This window comes from Sebastes fasciatus, chromosome 8 (genome assembly GCF_043250625.1).
Source record: "Sebastes fasciatus isolate fSebFas1 chromosome 8, fSebFas1.pri, whole genome shotgun sequence".
In the NCBI taxonomy this organism is placed as follows: domain Eukaryota; kingdom Metazoa; phylum Chordata; class Actinopteri; order Perciformes; family Sebastidae; genus Sebastes; species Sebastes fasciatus.
The window spans coordinates 27,863,369-27,872,525 of NC_133802.1; the positions used below are offsets into that span (position 1 = coordinate 27,863,369).

A 9,157-nucleotide genomic window follows, 5' to 3' on the forward strand; every position below is an offset into this window, starting at 1 on the left:
TATAATACTGTATTTCCATGCATGTATACAATATTTCTAGAGAGGGTGACAAAGAAAAAAAAGGCTCTAATCCTTGAATCCAGGCTCAATGTACAAATTAAAAATGATGACTTTAGTGCTGCAACATTAGTGGATTCATAATGCTTTGTATCAGTAATTCAAACTGCCCAACTCAAAGCAAATAACTGTCAACAGCCTTCACTGTATTTAACACTGAATAAGCCAATAGGTTTTGTTTAAGAACATGTAGCACAATGTTGGCTGACATCAGCTAAAGTGCGTAATGTTAAAAGATGGTCATTTCAATGTCTATTACTTGGAGTTATGACAACTCGGATTATATTTTGTCTTAAACTGATTAGTTCATTATTTGCCACGATAAATGTCAGAAAAAAGTAACACAAGAAAATTGTTATTAAAAAATAAATAATATTCACACGTAATATTAGATTTTAGTATCTTATATGTGATGTTTGTAAGACATTATAATCCACTACATCCATGAAATTAATTTTCTCTTTTACCTGCAAGGCCTCCTCAAAGGGCTCAAGGAGACCCAAGATGTCAATCACTTGCTCCCTCTTGGCCATGACCAGCGGCGGGGCGCTGGCTGTGTCGTTAGCCTCTATGCGAGCCTGGGCGAGGAGAGTCATGATGGCGCTCCAGGCGGACTCCTGCACCATACGGCGTAGAGATAGCATCATGGAGTTCCAGCGACAGTTACTGGAGGAAGGGCACAGGGACACGTTGCACTCCTTCATCAAGACCTAAACAATAAGATGATACAAAATGGTCAAGTTAAAACAATTCAGGATGTTATGTACTTTTGCAAAAAGAATATAATACAGTGTAAAATACGTTCTCCTACCTCGCTCCAGTAGGCGCTGCCCCTAAAAAAAGCCACCACATTGTGGACTTGCGAGAGCAGGTTTTCGACAACCCTGGAGTTCTTCAGTGCCTCCTTGATCACAAGCTGCAATGTGTGGGCCACACACATGGTGCTGGTCCCAATCTGTAGTTCTGAAAACGGGGACTCTGTTTCGGACATCTGGTCTGACAGAAATGCCACCATCTCATCTCCATCCGGTTCTCCCCTGTTGGATGAGCACATGATCTTGTAGTCGCAGAACAAGTTGTTCACAGCCAGGGCTTCTTTGGCCTGGTTGGTGAGGACGTAGCCGATGCTGCGAGGAAAGATGCCGTAGCTTAGCAGCACGCCTTCCAGCTCCCTGGCCACAGCGGTGCTGAGGTTTTTGTGGCTGAGGTGGCGGAAGGCCACAATGGGACGGCGGATCTGCCAGGAATCACTGACAAAGTGGAGCTGCACAACGATGATGGGCTCCTCCACCGGATGGGATTGATCCCCTGCCCAGAGGTCAAAGGTGACATGAATGGGGCTCTCACCATTTTTGGTTTTGGCGAGGCAGGCTTTAAGGTCACGGATGAGCTGAGGTTTGATGGTTCTCTCCACTTCATCATACAGCTGTAGGCCCATGACCCGCTGGGATAGCTTGTTGCATTCAGGGCTGACGGTACTCATGAATGACCTGAAGCCTGCGCCTTCAACAAAACTGTGGGGAACAAAATGAAGATACATTGGCATTTTCAAAAGAGAGTGTGTGATCTAGACTGGTGGTTGGATGTCTATTTAGATGTTCATTTGGTACGCATACAGAATAGACAACTAGCCTTCTGCTGTAGTAATTCAGTCTGGTGACACATATAACATCATCCAGGGAAGGTAGACCTATGAGAGTATTTACTTGACTTGGGGATTAACAATGTTGGGTATTTTTACAACAACCCAACAAGGACAATGTAACAGCCACTAGCACTACAAGTCACCTGAGTGGCAGCATGTCTTCAGCGATCATCCTCAGTGCTGCACTGGTAAACTTTTTCTGGTCCACCGGTGCAGCTGCTGGTGCAGCGCCTGAGCTAGAGCTGGGACTGGAACTCGAACTGGGGGGCAAGGAGGGACTCATGGATGGTAAAGTCTGTGGGTGCAGAACGGCCGTCTTCTGGTTGACTTTCTGACACACCGGCTTCTTTTCTTTCACTGGTCTGATCTGCAGCACAGCAAAGAGAGTAGGAGAGTGAAACCAAGCTTGTCAGCTGAGAACATCACAGAAGGAAATACTGTATATAAACATTTAGGATTTTTTTCTATGACAGTCATGCACACATGACCACCTCTAAATATCAACAGTCATCTCTGGTGATTACTGTATTGACTTGGTTTTAACTGACATAGCTCTGCGAAATTTGAGTGTTTCTCCTTAAATAAAAGTTTACAAGCAAACACAGCTGAGTCATGAAAGAAAATCATCATAGCAAGCTTACCACTTTAGGAATTACTGGTTCAGTGTCTAATACAACGTCACACTTGAAGTCCACCTGCAACACAACAGTAAAGTATATTAACAGTCTAGTATTCATATTTGCCCATTGAGAAATCATTGAGAAAAAAAACATTTATAAAAATGGTGGAAATCTGTGAAAGCTGAAAATGATAAGCCTTAAGCTGAGTTTATGCTCGCCGCAGTGTCCCCGGCATTACGGAGCGCAAGCCAAAAATGACATCATCGCGTATTGTGCGTAAAGCACGAAGGCTCCACAAGCTGTCGCAGCGCTTGTTTGTGCACCTCTGAATTTTTGTAACTAGGCAGCAGCTGCGCGCGCGCAGGGGGGGGCTTTTCAGACATGACTGCCACAATCAGATAAAAGCAAATAACATAAGAAGTAAAATAATGAAATGGAAAGACGGACAATTTGTTTTTAAATGCTTTAAAAGCAGGAGATCTCTATTTTGCCAGCCGAATCAAATTGTTTACAGGATATTAAACCTTTCAACATTTGTTTCATTATAATACATTTAATACTTGACTCCTTTCTTTACAGGGATTGTAGAAAGGTGCAAAGAACAATGCATTGAGCATAAACGCCTTTGTGGGTGCTTGTTGTGCAAGCGCCACGTGGAGGTCCGTGCCATGGTGCCTCGCGTGGGCATAAAAAAAAAGGCTTTATACAGTATGTGCTAAACTAAATCAGTACTGTACCTCTCCTTCCACAAACTGCTGAATATCAAGGGTAATGCTGTCAGCGTCGTCTTTGAACAAGCCCAACTCTGCTTTACGTTTGATGGTGGCGTTCCAGTGATTTTTCACAGAATTGTCTGTCCTGCAAGAGGAATTGAAAATGAGCATTAAAGTCTCTGTGTAATACGTTGTTACGTTCACCCCCTTATTTTAAGAAAAACAACCAAATAATGCACTTGACTGCCCGTCATCCATATTGTTAAACTTCAGCAAATCGATCGCAGCTAACGGACCCACCTTCCTGGGAGCAGCTTGGCAATCTCAGCCCACCTGTTTCCCAGAATGGAGTGGGCTTTGTAGATGATGAGGTCTTCTTCCTTGGTCCAGGAGCTCTTTTTGATCAGTGGGTCGAGGTGGTTGTGCCAGCGCTCACGACACTGTTTCCCCATCCGTCCATTCAGGTGCCTGGCAATCATAGACCAGTGTCTGGTGCCGTACTCGCTCACCAGCTCTACGATCTGCCCAGAGCAAATACATATGTTAACACATGGGTACAAAAGGAGATGGGACAATGTTAACTACAAACTGTGCTTAAGCCAAGTCTGTATCAGATGGTCTGTGTATTTTTTCCACCTTTTCATCTTCCTCCTTGGACCAATAGCCCTTGACTAAATCAGGATCCAAGTGCTTTTTCCAGCGGTGCATACACTGGAATTCTGTCCGCCCCTGCCAAAGCAACAGACAGGTTGTTTTTTGAAGAAGAGCTGCATTATCCTCTGTTTTACTAAACTTTACATTGCCGATTCATTCATTCATTCTCTGTGTACTTACCGGTAAAAAACTGGCAATGGTTTTCCAATCTTTTTTCCCAAAGTTGCTGATCAGGATTTTGAGATTTTCATCCTGCACACAAGAAGACATCAGTTCAGATTCAGTATAATTTAATGTAAACTTTAAGGTCAACTATCAGATACAGGTTATCTTGAACACAGTTTGTTACTTTTGACAGCTAACTTACAAACAAACCAACCAATAGAAACCTATATGACAAAATTCCTTAAGCATGAGTGCACCTCTCCCCCCGTTGGCTCTTCTTGCTAGCATGCAGCATTATATTTTAGTCACTGACCCTTATGTAATAAACTACTTTCTGGAAATTATAATGTGTTGCTCCAGAAAATATAAATCAGATGAATATCTGAAATATGCATATTGGGGTCAAAATCTTCTTTTCACTCACTTCTTCCTGAGTCCATTTGACTGTACACTTGGTGCCATCCCTCCTATCTGATGTGTCCGAGTCAGTGTCAATGCACATATTACTATCACCGTCTTCTTCCATGCTGCAACCACACAGATAACCAATAATTCAAACATGTATTACTGGTGTTCAACATATACAGATTATTAAGAGTGAGAAGACACACTAGATAATACAAAGTGTACATTGATATGAACATATGACATGGTTGATATGGACTTTATAATGGTGCTGTTGAGGCTGAATGTCATTTTTAATCATTTAAAACACTTCAAACTAAATTCCATTCACTTTGCATTGGTGTAGCATCAGGAGTTTCAGCTGCAGATGTAAAAACATGTCTGAACCTAATGTTTAACTATCTACTTAAAACAATGGCAAACATGTCACTCTCTTAATTAAGAGTGTTTACTTGCTACTGTTACTGCTGGCTAATGCTGCTTGATAAAAGTTGCTCTCAATACAGTACACTCCAGTCCACAATGCCACTTCTACTGTAACATTTTATACATATAACCTGCAAGTTAGCATCAAAGTCTATGTAAAGACAATGCAGATACTAGACACAAGGTACTCAGAAGGACGTACACAAGTGGACACTATTAGGTAAAACTGTATGTATACCAATACAACCGCTCGGCTATAAATTCTACCTTTACAAAAATAATAACGTTCATGTTTTTGATTAACACTTCCAGAGAGGTATTGATTTAACTACATGTTTATTAACAAGGTTGTAGTTTATAGAGATGTTGAATTTGACTGCATTATACTGAGAGGTGTTTCTAATGTTTTGTATCACTCAATTTACAAACATGAGGGGGAGAAGACTATTAGAAACACATAGTCCAGTTTGAATTTCCTATTCTTCACCAGTGGGAAAACACTAAAAGAGCATAACTTAAGAAGAAACTTTAGTAATTAATAAGTATTCTCGGGTGTGTGTAATGGTATTATGGGCATTCCATGTTAAATGATGATATTTATCTGTTAGATCATGGTAGATTCAGTCGGAGCCTTTCTATTTTTCTTTGTGTTTTTGTTATTTAAACTGTGTCAGTTGTTATTGTTTTATTTACAGTTGACGTGTATTACGATGTGTTATGTCGAGTGTGTATGATGGGTAGTGTGAATGTGTATTTTTGTATTGTCACCATGCAAACTATGTGGACCCCAGGAAGAATAGATGCTGCTATGCAAAGGCTAATGGGAATCAAACAAACAAACTTTCTGCACAATGTGCTCAAAGAGAGATTAGCCTTATTGAAGCCAAGAGAAACAAGAGTTGCCACAACTGTTTTCATAGTTAAATAGAAACTTGTAAGCTATGTTTAACAATAAAAGATGCAACTAAAATACAAGTGCTCCACAGACAGACTCAGGAAATCCTTTGTCCCCCGAGCCATCAAACTGAACACCTCTCTAGGGAGGGGGGGGGACAAAGGAGGACGGTCTGCAGGACAGATAATAATGCACACAGTGCACTTTCATAGACTAAAGTAGTAGCAGTACTAGTAGATACTAGCCTTGAGCCTGCAGCTGTTTGTTTTGTGTTTCAAATATATTACTGTTCATGTTTTGTTTATCTAGCGTAGAGACACAGGGTCTACAATACATTGTTGTCCTTCTTGCAGTATGTTTAATTCATCGTTATACTTCTTTATTTCAGACTTCCTCCTGCTTTTGTTTTTGTTTTAATGGTGATCATAGTGGTGTTGTTTATACATACATAGCTTTCACGCAACTGGATAAAGGATAGCAGTTATTGAATCATATTTCACAGTGTACTATATATATGCTTTGCATTGAAAACAAAGAAATGGAAGATAGTAATGGTGAGGTTCATGTTGAGTAAGGAACAGGTTCGTTTTATTCTGATAAGCATGCGTCTGTCTTCCTGTTTGTCTTTTAAGTCTGTCTCCACACATTTTACCCTGCACTATACTCATTTTTAACAGTCTCTTCTGCACTATATTCACTTTTTTAATAGTCCTGTATCACAGCTGTTACCCTGCACTATATTCAGTTTTAACAGTTTTCTTCATCTCCTTGTATTGTTATATCTGGTATATTTGTTTTGTACTTTGCACTACTAACTTTTTTGCTAACATGTTTTGCACTATGGAACTGTGATGCTGGAAACTTGAATTTCCCTCGGGATCAATAAAGTTACTAACTACCTACCTACCTAAAATATAACCAACTACCTTGATATTTAATGTTAGCTAACTTGTAACAGTTTCCTTGTATACATGTATTTCACTTTCTCCCATCCTGCACCCTAATTCAACAAGCATGAATGTTGTGCTCCATAGCAACGAGCTAACCTAACTGCCCACAGAGAAGTTAGCATAGCATAGTAGCTAACATTAGCTGCTGCAAACCAAACTGTTACCTCCACAAAAATATGAATCGTTCGGCTACATAACTAAACAGCACACTGGGCAACACTTCCGACAAAATAGTTACGATTAATTCATCAAAAATTAGTGTCAAACTAATTAACTTACATTGCAATTTGTTGCTGTAACTTCAAGCTACCTAACTTGGCTAACAGCTCCCATGAGCAGCAGCAGCAGAGCACGCTTGATGAGACGTTGACTGTTGGCTCGGAAAGTAGAGCGCCTCTAGCGGCGTAACATGTTTTGATAAGCGAAAATGAGTCGTTTGTGATCATTTGTGATGGAGAAAGTTATCTGACATGACAGTAAAGGAGATAACACAGAAATGATTGCCTACCTAAATTTGAGATTGTGCAACTGCTTCTGGAAAACAGCCGGGTCCAGCTTTTCCAGCTCACTACCGTGAACACAACAGAACAACGGCTTTTAAAAAAACGGACATGAGGGAGAGGACCACAAACGTCTCACTCACACTCTCTCACACACACACACACACAAACAAACGGCTGTAGCTATGGTTACGGTTTTATCATTACAGCTGTGAGACATTTTACACCCTTGTGTAAAGCACAAACACACACTTTATTTCCTTTAAAAATAGGAAAATGTTTAACATCGAGGAACGTTAATGTCTCCCACACTTACCCGCGCGACATCCCTCCTCTCTGTCTCTGCTGGTGGACTGTTTAAGCTCTCAACGGCCGCTGCTGCTCAAACTAACCGTCGTTTTGGAAATATATGAAAGCACACTTCGCATGAGATGTGTGCTAACTATTAAAATACATTAACGGTTAAAGAACTCGTGATATTATCTGTAGAAATTTACCCTAGACTGATAAAACCACGGGGATGCGTTCAAGAACACCACCAGAGCTACAGACAGTAACAGTATACACACTATCTCCCCGGAAACGATCCATGTGAGTGTGACGATTTCAACGGTTTCAACCGACACTAACGGCTAAAAACCTAACGGCTAAAAACAAGACTAACTGCTGCTGTTGCCATGGATATATTAAAAGAACACTGTTGCTGCAGACGTTGGTTGGTTAATCTCTCTACATTTCTCCTCTCCCGCGTTAACAAATCAGTTTAAACCACTGTCGATTAAACATTTGCCAACGTTTTATTGACTCTTGTGTTTAAGGACATTTAGCATTATAATAACCTCTTTACAGAACCACTGTTGGTGGGTCTGCTATAGGCTACAAATCCATTATAATTTTCTGTTTTTTTCTTCTCCAATATTCTGCCAAATGGCACCGTTATTTATTTGTATTATTGTTTATGATGTTAAAGTCCCATATTGTAAAAAAAGTGAGATTTTCTTGTCTTACATTATAAAGTAGGTTTAATTCCTTTATAAATACTGTTCAACATATAGAGATTATTAAGAGTGAGAAGACACACTAGATAATATAAAGGGTGTTGATATGGAATGTATAATGGTGCTGTTGAGGCTGAATGTCATTTTTAAACATTTAAAACACTTCAAACTTAAATTTACTAACGGCTAAAAACCTAACGGCTAAAACCCCAGCTAACGGCTGCTGTTACTGCAGACGTTGGTTGGTTAATCTCAACATTTCTCCTCTCCCGCGTTAACAAATCTGTTTAAAATGTAAATAAATATAACCACTGTCGATTAAACATTTGCCAACGTTTTATTGACTCTTTATTCATTTATTTATTTATTTAAATAAATAAATAAGGACATTTAGCATTACAATAACCTCTTCACAGAATCGCTGGGGGTGGGTCTGCTATAGGCTACAAATCCATCATAATTTTATTTATTACAGCTTCATTTCTGTTTTTTTCTTCTCCAATATTCTGCCAAATGGCACCGCTATTTGTTTTATGAATGATGTTAAAGAGGGAAGGTAAATTGTACAGCCTTGTTTCCATGCAGTCTTCAACAGTGTGTTGCTAAGCAACTGTTGGTTCCTCACAGTTAGCTAAACCAACACACTACATGGCCCTTTCCATGTCAGAGAAAACAACATATTTCTGAATGATTTCTGTTTATTTTCTTCACATTAAAGGTGCCATATAATGCTAATTTTCAAGGTCATACTTATATTTTGTGTTTCTTCTAGAACATGTTTACATGCTGTAATGTATTATTTATTTATTTTCCTCATACTGTCTGTCTGAATATGCCTGTATTTACCCTCTTTCTGAAACGCTCCGTTTTAGTGCATTGCAACGGAATTGCATTGCTAGGCAACAGTTTGGGTCCATGTTTACTTCCTGCGGGCTGATGTTATTTACATACACTGCAACAGGAAATAAACCGGTACACATTTAGCATGTTTATGTTTAAAACCATGTAATGGTCTAAATATTGTACATTTGTGACATCACAAATGGATACAAATCCTAACGGCTTTTTTCAAACACACAACTCCGTACATTGAGCGTTTTGATAGTTTAACAGTATTTATATAGCACTT

General features: G+C 39.7%; 1 protein-coding gene across 4 annotated transcripts in view; it reads right to left on the reverse strand.

The window, feature by feature from the left end:
- The window catches only part of mybl2a (v-myb avian myeloblastosis viral oncogene homolog-like 2a), a 10,070-nt gene extending 2,473 nt beyond the window's left edge, over window positions 1-7,597 (reverse strand). Inside the window, exons 1-11 of one of the 4 annotated variants that reach the window (XM_074644765.1) lie at window positions 7,347-7,597; window positions 7,039-7,098; window positions 4,279-4,381; window positions 3,870-3,941; window positions 3,672-3,764; window positions 3,336-3,556; window positions 3,060-3,180; window positions 2,344-2,397; window positions 1,846-2,069; window positions 869-1,571; window positions 525-767 (exon numbers count right to left, since the gene is read on the reverse strand). In XM_074644765.1, the coding sequence (XP_074500866.1) occupies window positions 525-767; window positions 869-1,571; window positions 1,846-2,069; window positions 2,344-2,397; window positions 3,060-3,180; window positions 3,336-3,556; window positions 3,672-3,764; window positions 3,870-3,941; window positions 4,279-4,381; window positions 7,039-7,098; window positions 7,347-7,357 (1,905 nt within the window). In that variant the 5' untranslated portion in view covers window positions 7,358-7,597. Of the gene's footprint in view, window positions 1-524; window positions 768-868; window positions 1,572-1,845; window positions 2,070-2,343; window positions 2,398-3,059; window positions 3,181-3,335; window positions 3,557-3,671; window positions 3,765-3,869; window positions 3,942-4,278; window positions 4,382-6,809; window positions 6,992-7,038; window positions 7,099-7,346 lie in introns of those variants that run through there. The other 3 variants (XM_074644766.1, XM_074644764.1, XM_074644763.1) reach the window with 3 other exon arrangements.
- Window positions 7,598-9,157: the final 1,560 nt, after the last annotated feature.